This window comes from Nelusetta ayraudi, unplaced genomic scaffold, assembly GCF_046127955.1.
Source record: "Nelusetta ayraudi isolate G7.1 ecotype Tasmania unplaced genomic scaffold, CSIRO-AGI_Nayr_v1 ptg000162l, whole genome shotgun sequence".
Classification (NCBI taxonomy): Eukaryota; Metazoa; Chordata; class Actinopteri; order Tetraodontiformes; family Monacanthidae; genus Nelusetta; species Nelusetta ayraudi.
This window is the reverse complement of record NW_027466212.1, coordinates 130,525-148,329: the sequence shown is the minus strand read 5'-3', so window position 1 is coordinate 148,329 and position 17,805 is coordinate 130,525. Positions and strand designations below refer to the sequence as shown.

The 17,805-nt window shown below is 51.4% G+C and overlaps 1 protein-coding gene across 4 annotated transcripts; it reads left to right on the top strand.

Moving 5' to 3' along the window:
* The first annotated feature begins 2,315 nt into the window (after positions 1-2,315).
* Positions 2,316-17,736, top strand: strbp (spermatid perinuclear RNA binding protein). Of its 4 annotated transcripts, none has more exons than XM_076013934.1 (16): positions 2,316-2,612; positions 2,917-3,136; positions 3,485-3,773; positions 5,766-5,929; positions 6,831-6,926; positions 7,407-7,518; positions 8,152-8,249; positions 9,406-9,511; positions 9,629-9,712; positions 10,061-10,269; positions 10,736-10,900; positions 10,986-11,120; positions 11,282-11,422; positions 11,727-11,886; positions 12,013-12,084; positions 14,879-17,736. In XM_076013934.1, the coding sequence occupies exons 1-16, from the start codon at positions 2,374-2,376 to the stop codon at positions 14,971-14,973; spliced, it is 2,385 nt and encodes a 794-aa protein (XP_075870049.1). In that variant the 5' UTR covers positions 2,316-2,373; the 3' UTR covers positions 14,974-17,736. The 4 variants fall into 4 exon arrangements, with proteins under 4 accessions (XP_075870049.1, XP_075870048.1, XP_075870050.1 ...); XM_076013933.1 differs by having other exon boundaries at positions 2,914-3,136; XM_076013935.1 differs by having other exon boundaries at positions 2,316-2,620; positions 2,937-3,136.
* Positions 17,737-17,805: the final 69 nt, after the last annotated feature.

Genomic DNA, 17,805 nt, shown 5'->3' with positions numbered 1-17,805 from the left:
ACCTGTTAATCCCGCCGTTGCTCTCCGTCCTCGGCGGCTGCGGGATGACGTTGCTGCGTCCATTGCAACACGACCCCCCCGGGGCAGCGAGCGGCTCCGGCGGCGTCAGCGACTCCTTAGCCGCTGAGATTTACACGCCCACGGCCGTGCGCCACTCGCTCCGTCTGCTTTATGTTCGTCCCAGCTGCCATTAGCAACGGCTCGTTAAGCCGCGACTGTCGGCGTGTGTGTGTGGTGTGTGTTGTGTGTGTGTGTTGTGTGTGTGTGTGTGTGTGTGTGTGTGTGTGTGTGTGTGTGTGTGTGAGAACTCTTTCCAGTTGAGTCTTCCTTCCTTTTTCCTTTTGGACGTGATGAACCAGCTCTCTTGAGTGCTGCTGCTGCTGCTGTTGCTGTTGTTTGTTGCAAGCTGATTGGACAACCAGTTCCAGGTCCTTCAACCACTCACAGTTGGATTTTTGTCTTTTAGTTTGAGTTTATAACAAAAAATCTGAGTGGTTATTAAGAGGCTTGGGGTGATTTAGGCTGATGAATCTGTTTTTATGTCTGTTTTTAATGTCAACCAGCCTGCAGTGTGTGTCTGTGCATGTCCATGGTACATGGAAAAGGTCATTTTTGGTGTGTGTGTGTGTGTGTGTGTGTGTGTGTGTGGACTAAAGGGAAGTGTGGCAGTGTGAGATAAGCCGTGCAGCTTGTTCTCCTCCAGGCACACGATGCTGCGAAAAACATGAACCTTGCATCAATGTTGTGATGGGAGCTTCTGATTGGTTGAGAGGTTTTATTTTATTTTATTTTAAAAAGTCATAAATGTGCCGATGGCGTAACAACGTCAAAGCTGTGGCAAATGCGAATTGTTGGTTGATTGTGTGTGTGTGTGTGTGTGTGTGTGTGTGTGTGTGTGTGTGTGTGTGTGTGTGTGTGTGTGTGTGTGTGTGTGTGTGTGTGTGGCAACAATAAAAGAGCGACATTTTCATTTTTTTTTCAGAAAAAATGCCATCGCTGCTGGCCGGGTTAGAAAGTGGGACATTAATGTGGAATAATGTGTCAAGACAAGCGTCATCATAAATGAATTTTTTTTTTTTTTTTACCATTCATTATAAAATCTGGGGCCTGCAGCTCTCACAACGCAACCTTCATCTCTGCTGCTTCAAAGAAAGTTAATTAATTTCAATGTCGAGACTTTAATATCTCCCCCCCCCCCGAAATCAGAAGATCTCTGTTGTTTTATTTATTTATTTTAATAATTAATCTCCGGTCAGCTGCTCCAATCCACAAGTGCACACTTTTATACAGCACATTATACATGCAAAGCTTCTCAGACTGCTGCGCAGAACAATTCATTCTATAGTCAGTTGATAAAACACTCATGATGATAATGATGAATTTGTCCGTCCAAAATAAGAGGCGCACGGCTGGAAGCCTGCGAGAGGAAAATCGATTTTAAGATTTTCCTTGTTTTTTTTATCATCGTCTTGACTAATAAATCCGATTGCAATTTAAACTCGATTAATCGATCGCACAGCCCGAGTACAAACCAACGTAAACGCTGAAGTTCCAACAACAACAACAGCAACACTGCAGCTTCCAGACAGCAGCTCTCCACTCGAGCATCGCTCTCATTTGTCCCCTTTCCTCCTTAAAAGATCCCATCTTGCTCTCTTTTCAGCCGCTTCTCACCCGATATTGTCCCTCCTGAGCCTCACACCGCCTCCACCCCCTCCCTCCATTACACACACACACACACACACACACACACACACACACACACACACACACACACACACACACACACACACACACACTCCCCCAGCAAAGAGGAGTACGAAGGACGGCGGAGCAGCAGATATATAAATCCTCCGGGCCGGGAATATCTGATTGAATCGGGCGTGCGGAAGTGAAAAGGATGTGTGGACGGTGGCGGGATGAATTTCTGAAGGCTGCGTACGGCCCCCGTGCGCGCGCACGTGTGTGTGTGTGTGCGTGCGTGTGTGTGTGTCAGGGTCAGCGCTGTTAAATGGGACCTGTCACCGCCTCCCAGGATTGATTCCTCGGCCCGTAAAAGAGATAAATGTTCAATCCCTTTGAAAGCAGGCGGCAGCATCACTTACAGCGCCGAGCAGCAGGTGTCGTCTCGGACCGGAGGCCTCCAGTCTGTGTGTGCGTGTGTGTGAGTGTGCGCGCTGTGCCGTAATTATTTCAAGTTGGATGACTGGATTTGTGTTTGGGAAGCAGGTTCCGCTGCCCTAACCCCTGACTCCCTTCCTCTCTCCCTCTCTCCCCCCCTCCCTCTCTCCCTCGCTCTCATCACCACTCCTCCCCCCACAACCCCCTTCTCAGAGGTCGTTCCGGTCCTTCAGCAACGATGACCGCCACGTCATGGCCAAGCACTCCGCTATCTACCCGTCCTGCCAGGAGCTGGAGGCCGTTCAGGCGCTGGTGTCCACCGTGGAGTGCGCCCTCAAGCAGGTCTCCGATTGGCTGGACCAGAGTGGCCGGGAGGGCGGCCAACCAGCTCCTGGCACAGAGGAGGTGGAGGTGGAGGAGGAGGGCGGTGGCGCCGGCGCCGGCAGCGAGGAACCCAGGGAGGAAGCCGAGGACTCCAGCGACGGCTGCAGGTGCTCACGTTAAAACTCTTTTATTTCAATCTTCTGTTTTTTTGATGACTTGGAGTGTTTTTTTTTTTTAAATAATTATTCAACGCTACTTGGGGGACAAAAAACATCACGTCTCCGTCCGGCTGCGTTCATCAATCTTTCCACGGACTCCAATCCGATGGGATTCAATGTTTTTTAATTTATTATTATTAGGAATTTGACATAAGGAAATGGGCAAAAACCAGAGTGGGACCTGCCAGAAGGTCGCCCCCTGGTGGCGGAAGCCCAGAGACGCTGACCACTTCCTTCTGTTCTCTGACAGCAGGGAGTCTGGTGGCGGCGTAGGCGGCGGCGGTAGCGGCGGCAGTAGCGGCGGCTGCGGCGGCTGCAGCGGCGCGCTGTGTGGCGTGATGAGGATCGGCCTGGTGGCCAAGGGCCTCCTGATCAAAGGGGACATGGACCTGGAGCTGGTCCTGATGTGCAGAGACAAGCCCACACAGACACTGCTGGACACTGTCTGTCTCAACCTGCCCACACAGATCCAGGTGGGAGACTTCACAGCATGTCTTCATGTATTGATTGACTGAATTCTTTTACCTTCGCGATCGACGGGTTGGGCACCCCTGTACTGTATATTATCTGCCCAAATAAACCAATTTACAAAGAACTTGTATAAAAAAAAAACATACACAACAACACAATCAACATCAAATATTCATAAAAAAAACAATAATAATCCAATAATATAGCTGTTCTGCAAAGCTGACAATCAAATTCTACTTAAGGTACATTTCCCTGTTACATTCTTCAAACAAATCAGAAAACCTGAATTGGCCACGTTTCATTTTTTTTTAAAAACTATTTTTCTTTCTTTCTGTCCTAAAACTTCACAGAAGCTGACGGAGGAGAAGTATGAGGTGAGCGGCTGCCCTCCGGAGGCGGCCATCTTGGTGCGGACGGCGACGGAGCCCAAGCTGAGGCTGAAAATCACGCTCACCTCCCCCGCCATGAGGGAAGACGAGGAGGAGGAGGACGAGGAAGAGGAGGAGATGATGGAGGGGGAAGAAGAGGAGGAGGTGTATGAGGAGCTGCTGGAGAATGGAGAGGAAGAGGAGGCAGAGGAGGAGGAAGAGGTGGAGGGCCACGCGGAAGAGGAGGCGCGGGCGGCACAGAATGGGGACGGTAGGAACATGAACGTGTGCTTCTTCTTCTTCTTCTTCTGCTTCTTCTCCTCCTTCTTCTTCTGTCGTCCTCAAATCAAATGTTTAAAGTCATTGGAAGACGCAGAGGACCAGCAGCAGACAAACGTGAAATCAAGAAACGCTTCAGCCAGTCAGTCTCCTGGTTCTGTCAGGAGCAGGAACAGGTGGACATTGGTTTCTGGGGAGGGGGAAGGGGAGGGATTACATGGGGGGCGGGGGAGGAGATTGAGGAGGACGAAGTGGGAGAGGATGGGGAGGAGGGGCCAGACCAGAGTAAAGAAATGGGTCTTGCGCTGTGCTTTATGTTACCCACAGACGCTACATATTGTTTAAAGTAAATTGTTGCACGGATAATTAATGATTATCCTTCAGCCACCAAAGGAGGCGCAATCGAGGTGGAAGTGAGAGACTTTGCAGCGACCAATCAAATGAGTTTGGGGCGTGGTTATCTCTGTTTGGTCATAGGCCTGGGGGAAGAAATCTAGCGGGACGGTTAGCCGCGCGTTTGCGGTAAGCTATTAGCGATTAGCGCTCAGTGGTTCGGGCCGGAGCTCAGCGGGCCGCCGGCAGGCCAGACAAACACTTTTCCCACCCGCTGCCCTCAGACGACAGTTGCATCCTGGACGGTTTTATCGCGCCCGAGATTCCATCAGGACGGCGGCGGTGACGGCAGCGGTGGTTGCGGTGCTGTGGGACGCTGCGAGATAGACGCCGCTGCGGCAGCGGCGGCACCGCCGCTACCTGCTAATTACACGCAACTGACTGCTTAACAACTCTGCGGGGAGAGGTTGTGTTTTCACGGGAGGGCGATGAGAAAAATATTTCCCTGGATGTGTTTCCAGGGAGACATCCACCCCTTCCCCCTCCCCCTGGGAGTCAGGGATGCTGTTGTTTTGTGTGTGTATATATATATATAAATATATATATATATTTATAATTCACGTCACTTCTAGCAGCCTCTCCCACTCTCCCCCTCGACATCACCACGCCCACTCACTTCACTCACGGCTGCGGTTGATTCCGCTCAGGACGCCCGGGCGACACGAATCAAGCGCATCAGAGTGCTCCTCCCTCCTGGCCCCGCCCCCCCGTGCTCTGACTGAAACTCTCCCACCTCCTCCCTCCCTCCCTCTGCTGCCGTTTTCCTTTAGTTCTACTTCAGGAGCGCTTGATTGTGAGATGGTTGGGGGGGTTTGTTGATGCTGTTTAGTGTTTGCACAAACGAGGGGTCGTCGAATTGGTTTTGTTTTTTTTGTTTTTTTTCCTTCTGCATCATTCGGCTGCGAGCCTGTAGAATGAAGTGCACCTCAAGTAATTAAAAATGAAAAAAAAACACAAGATCAAAAACGCAGCTATTTTGAGTCCCGCCTACCGCAGACCGGATCAAAATAAACGAATCTTCTTCCAAATACATGAAGGAGACATTGATTGACAGTGTGTCCCGACACATGGAATCAAACACTCCTCGCGTATTTGTCTGCTGTCTGTCTGTCTGTCTGTCTGTCTGTGAGGCGGTTCCGCATCCCGTCAAGTTGTCTCCTCCCCCTCTCCCACACCTTTACCCCCTCCCTCGCTCTGATTGGCCCACGGAATAAACGCCACTTCCTGCTGGAGGAGAGCGAGAGAGAGAGAGACGACTTCGTGCGATGCAGGCCACCTTCCACAAATATCCGTGCATGTGTGCGTGTGTGTGTGTGTGTGTGTGAGCGCGCGTGTGCATTCACGCACACCCACACACACACACAAACAAACAAACACGCACACACACGTCTAATTTTTTTTGTACCCCTCAAAATGTGTGTTTGCACATTTCCACACACAAACCGGAAGGGGGAAAAATTAGTCTTACACACACACACACACACACACACACACACACTCACACACACATACACACACACACACACTCCCCCGACGGCGACGTGTGTGTGTTTCACCTTCTCTGTATGGGGTTGTCGTTGTTTTGTGGCAGTGTTGGGTGCTGCTGCGCACCGAGCGGAGGCGCAGGAGGAGCAGCAGCAGCAGGAGGAGGAGCAGGAGGTGGAGCAGGAGGAGGAGGAGGAGGAGGGGGAGGTGCTGGATAGACACAGATGTCTGTTGGCCCTGGCAGCGCTGCGACACGCCAAGTGGTTCCAGGTCGGCACCCGCTCACTTCCTGTCTTGTCTTCCTGCCCGCTGCTTGTTGCAGCCCGACGGTCCTCGCCGGCGGGGGCGGAGCCTCAGCAGGGGGAGGAGACTGACCTGACACTAATTGGGTGGATTTAAAAAAAAAAAACAACCAAATAATAATAAATATTTGCAAAGTATGAGAGGCCCCTCCCCCCTCGGCAGCACCGTGAGGCTGCAAAAGCAGGTTGATGATTGATTTCTTTTTCCGTTGAGTTTTATTTTTTGGCTATGATGTGAACCTGCCTGCTCTCTACAGAATGTCACTGCTTCCCTTTTTGACCCCCCCCCCCTCCCTATCCCATCCTCTCACCCCTCCCCCCCCCCCCATCTGTCTCCCAACTCACTCACTCGCTCGCTGGTCCGACAGGAGAAAAGCAGATCGTCTGAACGCGTAAAAAAAAAAAAAAACACTCACTGCTACGCTGGCACTCGAGAAAACTGAATTATTATTAGAGATTATCGTCCGACTGTGATCGGAGTTTGAGAACTCCGATTGGAATCCGAGAACTCCGACCGAGACACAACCGAGAATCTTTTTCAGTGAAATTTGTGTTCTCCCCCCAAAAAAAAAAGTTTTTGCAACGACACGGTGCTCTGGACAACTCTCCAGTTCGTTACCGTTGTGTTATCTACTTCTTTTTCTTCAACACAATGAAAGGAGTCGTAGATAAAGTCGGTCATTCGCTAAAGTCCCACCGAAGGCCGTTGGCGACGGGCGGCACCGGCGCCTCATTTTCTCTGCTGTACGTCAGGTGTTTTTCTATTTTTGTTTTGACACAAACTCCACTCCGTCCTGCACTTAACATCTTATCGTCCCCCCCTTCCCCCCTCCCTTCTCGCACCCCAACCCCACCCCTCCCCCTCCCAGGCTCGAGTGAACGGGCTCAAGTCCTGCGTTATCGTTCTCAGGATACTTAGAGACATGTGCAATAGACACCCAGTCTGGGAGCCTCTCAAGGGATGGGTGAGTCCGTTTTGCTGCAAAAAAACAAAATAATAACATGCGTGTGGACAATTCCTGAATTTTACCTCCCTCCCTCCCGCCTCCCCGACATGTTTACGCAAATGCAATCGCATTTGCGCATGCCGGTGAAATTCTTCCCCCTCTGTTGTTTTGGTTTCTCTTGCCGAGGAGCCTCATTAGTCAAGGAAGGAGCGAAAACCCTGCGTTTGCATTTGTGTTGCGTTTGTGTTGCGTTTGCATCGGCTGCTGTTGCAACTACACACACGCAGCTGCAACGTTCGCAGCCACAAACAAACAAACAAGCAAACGAAGGTTTTCTTCCTTTACTGGCCGCTAAACGAACATCAGTTTCTATCCCAGCAACAACCGTGTGCAAAAGTTTTTGAGTTTTTATTATTTTTATTATTTTTTGCAGTTGTGCATTGCATTCACTTGAGTGTGTGTGTGTGTGTGTGCGCTTGCGCGTGTGTGTTCTTGCAGCCCCTGGAGCTGATCTGCGAGAAGGCCATCGCCACCTGCAACAGGCCCCTGGGCGCTGGCGAAGCCCTGCGCCGAGTCATGGAGTGCCTGGCCTCGGGGATCCTGCTTCCAGGTGAGCTCACCTGCATCCTGGGGGAAGCACCGCCGACACCGCCGGAAACCAGACAGGGTTCTGCCATAACTGGAGCAGAAACTTTTTGAGATGTGTTTTATTTTATTTTTTTTATGTTTTATTTTTTATTCCCTCCTAAGAGGTCCAGAAGTGATCAGTGAACCCGGCGGAGCGCTGCTGGAGCGTCTTAATTAGCAGCGGCTGGGGGCCTCCAGTTGCCAGGCGTCCCTGGGAAAAATGAATAATGCAAAACGATAAGAAAGAAAGAAAAAATGCGGAAGCCGAGTCGTCCTCGTTAGACGAGCAGGAACCTCGGCGACAGGGGGGAAAAGAAAACTCCGCTTAATGTTTGCGTGTTTATGTTTCACCGGCTGGATGAAATATTTACTCACCCCACAGAATTTAGAACGACATCAAATGCAGCACGAGTTTCAGCTTACAGGTTAATTGACAGGTTTCAGATTCCCCATTGCCGCCGCCGCTGGGTTTTAATAGGCCCGGTTCCTCCGACGCTTCCTGACAGCGAAGTCTAATTAAATGTTGCTGGGTGGTGGTGGCGGCGGCGGCGGCGGGCGGTGATCCGTGCCAAGGTGACGACAATTGACTTTGCGTGTTTTGTGCGATCGGCCGCAGGTGGTCCCGGCCTGCACGACCCGTGTGAGAAAGAGCCGACAAACACGCTGGCCAGCATGACGGAGCAGCAGGCCGAGGCCGTTACCTCCAGTGCACAGGTACCGACACACACACACACACACACACAAACACACACACAAACACACACAGACACACACAGGCATGTGTATTTGAACAGGTGTCTACCTAAACGCGCTGTTGTCGTCGCCCAGCTGTCGTCCCCTTGAGCTGTCAGTGAGCAGCAACCATTCACCAGCGCAGCCGCACACACACACACACACACACACACACACATCCTCATTTGTGTGCAGACATGTGGCCTTGCCTTATAATAATTGGTGTGGGAAACTATTACCACAGCAGGCCAGAGATCCATCTGACACCCCGAGGACGGTGTGTGTGTGTGTGTGTGTGTGTGTGTGTGTGTGTGTGTGTGTGTGTGTGTGTGTGTGTGTGTGTGTGTGTGTGTGTGTGTGTGTGTGTGTGTGGATGACACACACGCGCACACACTCGGCCGAGCATGACTGCCCCCGGGCAGCTCGGCTTAGTGAATCCCGTCGCCGTCTCTGTTTGAAGGCGGCCGGGACGAGGCAGGAATGTGGAGCAGCGGCAGGTAGCAGCGCAGCAGCGAGGGGAGAAGGAGCTCATGAATATCTGAGAGTCCGACGCACTCACACAAGCCGGGATGGACGCATCCAGCAAGCTGCCGGTGGTCGTGCGTTTCTTTAACCGTGTGTGGAAATTCCGTTCGAATGTGTTTCATCCGCGTCAACTCAACGGTGACGACGATGATGAGTGCAACACGTTTTTTTTACTTTATTTTACTTTTAGTAGAAATGCTTTTGTTGTTCCAAGGTGTCGGTGAATCTTCACTGACTCGATTGAACCCATCAATTCAGCTTCAGCAGCCCGGTGGTGACGAGCATCGGTTGAAAATCTCTCTGTCTTGTCCCAGTATTTGTGCTGCCGAGCGCCATTAGCAGTGCCGCCACTCCTCTGGCACCAAAATGTTTCCGCCGTTTATCTTTGGCATAAATTCTCCTGCGGAGTGCAGCGGAGACGTGGGAGGTCGATTCATTACGGACACGCAGACAGAGCAGGGAGAATTTCTTCTCCGACGTTTGATGTTTCTATTTATTTATGTGTGTGTGTGTGTGTGTGTGTGTGTGTGTGTGTGTGTGTGTGTGTGTGTGTGTGTGTGTGTGTGTGTGTGTGTGTGTGTGTGTGTGTGTGTGTGTGTGTTTTTTCCAACAGCGAGCTCTCAGACTGGTGGCGTTCGGCCAGATCCACAAGGTTCTGGAGATGGAGCCTCTGCCCTCCAACAAGCAGCCTCACAAGTTCCCCTGGTCGGACAAAGAAGGTGAGCGTCCGGGAGCCTCTGACCTCTGACCACACCCGCCTCACCTCTGACTGACAACCCCTCGTCTCTCTCTCTCTCTCTCTCTCCCCCTCTCTCTTTCTCTCTCTCTCTCCGCAGGCCTCGGTCTGAAGAGGCCATACGAGGACGGAGCCGTGGACGACAAGGACCTCATCAAGAAGATGAAGAGGAACCTGAGGAAAGGTAGGAAGGTGGAGGACGAGGTGGAGTCCAAGAGTGGGAGTGGGTGTGGTCAAGGAACAGGTGCATGATGTAAGATTCTGCACACCAAATAACCAATGAGGCCGGTGATGAGGAACATCTCACAGAGGCCTCCAAGCACGAGAAGCAGCTCTGTCCCCACCTGAATGTTTCTCCTGAGTCTGGACATTTATTTTGAAGGGTTAGTGGGAGTGAAGAAAAAAACCAAAGCCGAAGAAATTTACATTTCAAAATTTACCAGCTGCAGTTCCAGGAGCATGGCAAGGCTTCTTCTCCTCCTTCTCCTCCTCCTCTGACCTTTGACCCTCCATGTCTCTCCGTCCGCCTCAGTCCTGGACAGCAAAGCCATAGACTCCAACCAGCCCATGAACGCCCTGATGCGGCTCAACCAGATCCGGCCGGGGCTGCAGTACCGCCTGCTGTCCCAGTCCGGCCCGGTCCACGCTCCGGTCTTCACCATGTCCGTGGACCTGGACGGCAGCGTATACGAGGCCTCGGGCTCCTCCAAGAAGACGGCCAAGCTGCACGTGGCCGTCAAGGTGAGAGACGCAGTGACCCCCCCCCCCCCCCACCCTTTGGCCACTGGAGGGTACTGCAGCCAAGAACCCCATGCAGCCTAAAAAGCATTTTTTCCCCCATTAGAAGCAAATTTATAACGGCTGACAGGACGACCTTTGACCCGAAATACAGTTTATAATAACTCTTTCTACTGTAGATTTCAAGTCCTGGACTTTTAATCTTTCAAAAAAAAAATGAAGGCCAGAAAATAGTTTCAAATTCCCAGCGTGACGTCGTTACACGTTGCTGCTGTGTCTTGGCTCGTTCTGATTGGCCGGTGCCAGGAGTTCCAGAGGCATGCTGGGAAGTGGCACCACTGCTGCATGCTTCATGACGCAGAACTTTTTCAGAAATGAATGGGCCGCCGTGTTGGACTAACGGAGGATTTTGAAGGTTGAGATTCAGACGGTGTCCTCACACGCTCCGCCCTCCACCTCCCCCCTCCAGGTGCTCCAGGCCATGGGCTACCCCACCGGCTTCGACTCGGACCTGGACCCCATGAGTTCGGATGAGAAGTCGGACGGCGAGGGCAAGAGCGAGTCCACCACGTCGTCGTCGCACGGCAGCCACAACCACACGCACTCGTCCTCGGACGGCTCCAACACGCTGGAGGTGGGCGGAGCCTCAGCCTCACCCTCCACCACCACCAGGGGGCGACAAAAACTGACTGTTTGTCCGCTTTTTGGGACCTTCTCAGGTGCGAACTCAGGGCCCCATCCTGACGGCCAGCGGGAAGAACCCGGTCATGGAGCTCAACGAGAAGAGGCGAGGCCTGAAGTACGAGCTCATCTCCGAGAGCGGCGGCAGCCACGACAAGCGCTTCGTCATGGAGGTGGGCGGAGCCTTGGGGAGCAGCGTGATGCATGGCGTTTGAACACTGCCAATAGTCCCGCGAGCGCAAATCGCACTCAACCTTTTTTCATATGGGGCGTGCGCGTGTGTGTGTGTGTGTGTGTGCGTGTGTGTGTGTGTGTGTGTGTGTGTGCGTGCCAGGTGGAGGTGGACGGCCAGAAGTTTCGCGGCGCCGGCCCCAACAAGAAGGTGGCGAAGGCCAGCGCCGCCCTGGCTGCCCTGGAGAAACTCTTCTCTGGACCCAACGCCGCCGCAAACAAGAAGAAGAAGATTTTGCCTCAGGTGAGAGGAGACGCGCACACACCAGCGCACACACCAGCACACACACACACACATCCATGCATTTGCAATCAGCCATCAGTGTTGCATAAGATCACGTCTGCCCTCCTCACCGGTGCTACGGAGCAATTTGTCCGCCTTGGGATCAATAACACCTCGTTTAGCGACCGTCCAATCAGATCAATGCTCTGCCATCCCTCACACTCCCTTCCCACCCGCCCCCATCGGGGTCACAGCTCCCTGGGAGACCCTGAAAGATTAGCATTGCAGCTCATTCCGACATGCTTGTGTGTGTGTGTGTGTCCAGACCAAAGGGGCTCTGGCGGCAGTGGCAGCAGCCTCGGCAGTAGCGGCTCAGGTGGCCCGAGGGCGAGGAAGAGCGGCCCTGGCCAGGGGAGGAGCCTTCGTCAATGCGGCGGCGGCGGCGGCGGCGGCGGCAGCAGCGGCGCCGGGATACGTCACGCCAGGTGGGAGAGAGAGGGGGGGGGGGGAGAGAGAGAGTTGTGTTGTCGTGTTGTTTGAGCCTGAGCACCTGTTTGACCATGTGACCTCACCCCTCCTCTTCCTCTCCACACCCCTCCCCCCCTCGACAGGCTTCGGAACTCCGTACGGTTACAGCCCGGCGGCCGCCGCCGCTGCGGCGGCCGCAGCTGCTCCTGCATACGGTAGGTGGCGCTCTGACACCGACCGGCCTGCCACTTCCTCCTGCTCGCTCCTCCACTTCCTGTCCGACCCGCCGCCGCCGCTAACCACATCACCTGTCGCACCTCTGCACCGACCCATCCTACTCTTCCACTTCCTGTAGTTTTCTTTTTTCCGACCCGCTTTCCCGTCAAAGCCACTCCCATGGAATCACTTGCGGGGGGGGTTCGGAGGTTGGTGGGGGGTCGGGGGGGGTCGGTCAGTCATAATTAAAGGGATCTAATTATTAGGGCGCTAATCATCTTCACCGTCGCTGGTTGTTAATCCGCTTGTTGCCACTTCCACCCTCGTCACTCCGCTGCTCTGGGCGCCGAGCTTTGATGTGAAAACTCCCACACACACACACACACACACACACACACACACACTGAACGCACATGCCGAACGCGCGGTCCCAGGAGAGGGTGCAGTTTGACGTCGCCCCTGATTTGAACCCGGACAGCTGTAACTGATGATCAGTCTGAGGTTCTCGCTCGCTAATTTTTACTTTTTTTCTTCTCTAAACGCCGAGCGGAGAGCTGGGTGATGACGTTTCATAATGACAGGAGAGTAAAAGTGCTGGTGGGATGACGACGATGAGGAGGAGGAGACTGGCAGAGATTTAGCATTAGCCCGCTGGCTAATTCTGCGTCACGGACGCAGTTTGGCAAAGCGGCGGCGGCTCCTTTAACCTTTGACCTCGGGGCGTCACACTGGACGCCTGGACATCCCGGAATTCAAATTGACTTCCTTTTTGTTCTTCTTCCTCTTCTTCATGGCTCATTTTGAAATTGCCGTTTGAGAAGAACTTGTTGTTAGCACTCGACTACACCAAGTTCTTCCAAAGACTGACCGAAGACCCGAGTTAGAATATTAACAATAATTAACCCACAGGCAGTTCACTCTTCTTCCCTTTTAATTCACTAACCCCACTGAAGGGTGGAGCCCCCTAGTGGCCACTCATGTCCCTTACCTGTCCTGCTCCCCTGGCTTCGGGCCTGTGCTTCCTGCGTGCTGTAGCTGAAGGGCAGCGTGTGCTGCTTTTACGTTTCCTTTCCCATTTTTCTTTTTTCTTTTTTCTTTTTTCTTTTCCCATTTTTCTTTTTCTTTTTCTTTTCCAACCCGGCGCCGGTCTCACGCAGCCTTGTGCTCTTCTCGTGTCTCCCCTCTAGGTTTGCCCAAGAGAATGCTTCTGTTGCCCGTCATGAAAGTGCCCGCCTACCCCGTCCCCCACTACCACTTCTTTTAGCGCACAGGAAGCACAAACCAAGCCCCCCCCCCCCAACACCCCTCCACTCCCCCCCAAACCTCCCCCACCTCCTCCTCCAGCAACAATTCACCTTTTTCTAGAAGGGAAGCTCAGCAATTTCTGTTTTGTTTTTTTCCTACAAAATCAGTGATGGGACTTTTTTTTTCTGTTGTTCTTTTGCTGTTTACTTTTTTTTTTTTTTTACTGTTCCAAAAGAAAAACTTTTATGGGTATAATAGGATTTTTAAAACCGAAATGAGGCAGGTTTGAAAAACTTGAAGGATTTTTTTTACTGTGAATTGTGACTTAATTGTCTCTGTCAGCTTTCTTTGTTACTGTGTTTTTCCTGGGAAGGGCAAGCAGGACGGCGCGCGCGACACACACACCTTTTCTGTAAAATAATAAGAGTAATAATAATAATAATAATAAAAAATAAAAAAAAAATTTAAAAGAGAAGCAATAATGACGACTGCTCTGAGCTGTGTGAAGGATGTACAGGAGTCAGTCAGTCCGTGACACTGTTGGGGAAAAATGAATAAAGATGATCTAATATAAAGCCAAACAGCGCAGTGTGGATCCACTTCATCAGACTCGCCAGCCACACACACACACACACACACACACACCTGCCTTCAGTATTCTGTCCTCGTCGCCGGCGCGCAGATCGAATTTCAGCCTCCTCGCCACCTCTGACCCCGCCTCCCTCTCCAACCCTTCCATTCACCCCCCCCCTTGAACAAGACAAAGGAAGCCTGGCGACGCAACACGTTAAGAATTAAGGGAGTGGCAGCATGATCCACTGTCCGGCATTCAGCTGCACGATCTCATTACCTGCAAGATTAAGTGTGTGTGTGTGTGTGTGTGTGTGTGTGTGTGTGTGTGTGTGTGTGTGTGTGTGTGTGTGTGTGTGTGTGTGTGTGTGTGTGTGTGTGATATGAATATATATATATGTATGTACATATAGGTGTGTGTGTATATGTATATATGTGTGTATACAGTATATATATGTATATATATATATATATATATATATATATATATAATGTATATTTATATATACATATATGTATTTGACCTCAGATTTCTCCCACGCGTTCGGACTTCAAACTGAACCGCAGACTCAAATCTCTCCACTGCAGCCGCACGCTGTTTTGTTTTTTTTGTGGCCAAAAATAATCCCATATCGCCACAAAAAAAAAACCAGGAGCAGGTGGGGAAAACCGGGCGGCGCTCCTGAGAGGTTTTTCCCTGCCGCACCTGAGTGAAAATAATCCAAAATAATAAAATAAATAAAAGTGAAATAAAAGTAAAATAAAGCAGCGAAGGAGAAACCGACGAGTCGTCGTGGTCGTTTCCTCATTTTTGAAGCGAGCGAACTTGGACGCTTGATTTATTTCCATGCATCCATTTCCATCACTCATCCCCGTCTCCGCACCAATATGTCACACCAAGAGAAGCCTCTGCTCCCACCGCCTGGTCTGCACGGACCTCTTAAATCTCATTTGTGCTCTCCTACCCCCCCCCCGCAGGTGGCCTCTTTATCGACAATCCCTTCTACCAGCCGCGGACCCTCGCCCCCTTCATCATCCACCTGGGACCCCAGGACCTCTTCTCTGACTTCTAGAGCCGCCGTGACCTCCGACCCCTCCCTCCACCTGCCGGCTGGGCAGATCGTGACGTTTGACTCCGCCCCTCCTCCGGGGGAACCGAGACGCAGCTGGGAGTCGCAGGGTTTTTATGGAGCGGGAGGGTTTTTTTTGTTGAGCTCCTCTTTCAGCTTTTCTCCTCCTCCTCTTCTTCTCTCTCGTCGGCTCGGGATGGTCGCCGCCACCGGCGCCACCGGCAGAGGAGACTTTACTTTTACACAAAGCAATAGTGGGATTGTCGGCGGAAGGTCTTTTCTGTTCTCTCTCTCTCTCTCTCTCTCTCGCTCTCTCTCCTCCTGAAGCAATACACCCGAACTCCTGCCGCCGAGCAACGCCGACTCACTCGAGAAGACGCGAGCGCGGCGGCGCCGAGTCGGGCCCGACGCAAGCGTTGCAATAGCTCTCCTCTCTGATTGTATACTCGTCGTGCGTGAGCGTGCGTGCGCGTGCGTGCGTGCGTGCGGCTAATAACGCGACTATTTACACACATATGAATATATACATATATATATATATGTATATATATATATATATATTTATATGTATATATATATTTATATGTATATATGTACGGTGTATGTTTCTATAACGGCGTGTTTTGTCGACAATATAACGACTGTACCAGGATGTATTTATGTACAGAACCTTCCAGATAATATAACTATTGTTGGTATAAATTATTTTAGGATTATAAAGTCAAGACGATGTATGTATCTGTTACTATCACTCTATTAGCTCTCTTCCAATTTTATATACACTGAGCATTCGAGGCTATAGTTCTAGAAAGATGCAATATTATTATGACGATTATATCTTTGGTATTCTTCTAAGACGCTGCGCCTGTAGAGAGTCGATGCTTCCTGCCCCTCCCTCCCCCCTCCTCCTCCTCCACTCCCGTCGGCTGCTCTGAGCACGCTCCCGGGGGTCAGAGGTCACACACACACACACATAAGCCCGTCACAAAGCACATTTTCTGCAGCCTGGCTGCTGGCAGGGAACTCTGTTACTGTTACAGTTCTCCACGTGTTTACTCTGATCCTCGTCCATCAACGCACCGAAAGCACAGTTTGCTGCACTTGTTGTTTTTGTTCTTTGTTTTCTTATCTTATCGCACACACACAAACACACAAATACACACACACACACACACACACACTTCCCTCCACCTTCCTGCTGTGGTCCTGTTGATGGAACCTTGAGTTGGATTTGTGTGTTTTCGTTACTGTGCGTGTGTGTGGGGGGGGGGGATTTCGCAGTGAAGCCGGGGAGCAGCTGCAGTCACGAGTTCCGAAAAAAGAACAAAGGAAAAGCCTCAAAAGGAGAAACACACAGGAAGTGACCGCGAGCCTAGCTAGCCTAGCTAGCCTAGCATAGCAGTGTCAGTCTCTTCAAGGGAAGATGTTTTCACTTAGCTGCGTGTCCATTACAGTTTTTCGCAAAATATACGATTTTGACAAATTCCGATTTTCATAACGTGCCATTTCCACTTGCAGTGAACATGACCCCCGTACGTCACATCCGGTGACATGTAAATGCGAAAATAGTGTTTCCATGACACGTTTTCGATACACCTCTATACCGATACATGTGAAAAAAAACCCACCTCACGAGAGCGTAAAAACCTTTCAGCCATATTTGAGAGGTTTTTCCAAGTTTAGGTGTTTCCATGACCAGTTTCTTAGTGCGATATTTAAGTTTTGCGCAATTCTAGGGGTGATGGAAATGCAGCTACTGTCGCTGAGCGTCCATGCCGTCTCCAACCCGTCTGCCTGGAATCCACCAGGAGGCGCTGGCACCGGGCAATGCTGCCGGCCAGGAATCTCCCTTCATTTCCCCTCGGCCCATCAGCCTTCCTCGGCCTCAGCCAGCAGCAGCCTTTTCATTTCCCCCTCCGGCTGAGTGGAGCAGGTGGCCGGGGTCCCCGCTGACCTCTGACCTCTTGGTCCGGGCGATGGGCTGGAGTCGGTTTGGATATCAAAAGGGACGAGACGACTTTGGCTTGGCAGTGTTAATAGTGCAGTCAGTGCATCTCCTCCCTACAAAGATAAAAAAAAATACATCTGATGTAACATCTCTGGAGGAAACATGCAACACACACACACACACACACACACACACACGCATGCATGCTAGCCTGCCTTGTGTAAATCTTCGAAGCACAAAACGAACAGGAGCAATACACAAACACACACACACACTCTTGTTGTTCTCAGGGCCACATCTCCATCTCTCTCTCTCTCTCTCTCTCTCTCTCTCCCACACTTTCTCTCTCTCTCTCTCGCAGACACGCTGATGTAAATATTTCAGCACTGACTGACAAGGCGAGCACACCGACACGTCTCCTGCTGGGTTTGTTGCTTCTTCAGGATTGGAGCCATTTATAGCGGAGACCACACGCGCGTACACTCGCACACACACACACACACACACACACACACACATACACACACACATACACATACACACACACATACACACACACGCGCTTCCACCTGCTCGGCGTGTCCTGTCATGGTGCTCGGTTAAGAGGCGGTGGGGCTCCGTGCAGTCGTTTGAGTTTCCTTGTAGAGATGAAAGAAGATTGATTTCAGGAAGGCAAAAAAAAAAATCAAGTCAAGGCCTTGCAGTTGTCTCCCTGTGTGTGTGTGTGTGTGTGTGTGTGTGTGTGTGTGTGTGTGTGTGTGTGTGTGTGTGTGTGTGTGTGTGTGTGTGTGTGTGTGTGTGTGTGTGTGTGACGTGAGCATCTAAATCAGAGGGGATGGGAAATGGGAAGACACATTACAAACACACACACACACACACTCAGCCAG

Excerpts from the sequence above, each read along its gene's own strand:
- strbp (XM_076013933.1), top strand. The coding sequence starts at position 2,374 with ATGGCCAAGCACTCCGCTATCTACCCGTCCTGCCAGGAGCTGGAGGCC. Across the intron at positions 3,137-3,484 it reads ACCTGCCCACACAGATCCAG|AAGCTGACGGAGGAGAAGTA; the intron begins GTGGGAGACTTC and ends AAAACTTCACAG. Across the intron at positions 11,887-12,012 it reads GCCGGGATACGTCACGCCAG|GCTTCGGAACTCCGTACGGT; the intron begins GTGGGAGAGAGA and ends CCCCCTCGACAG.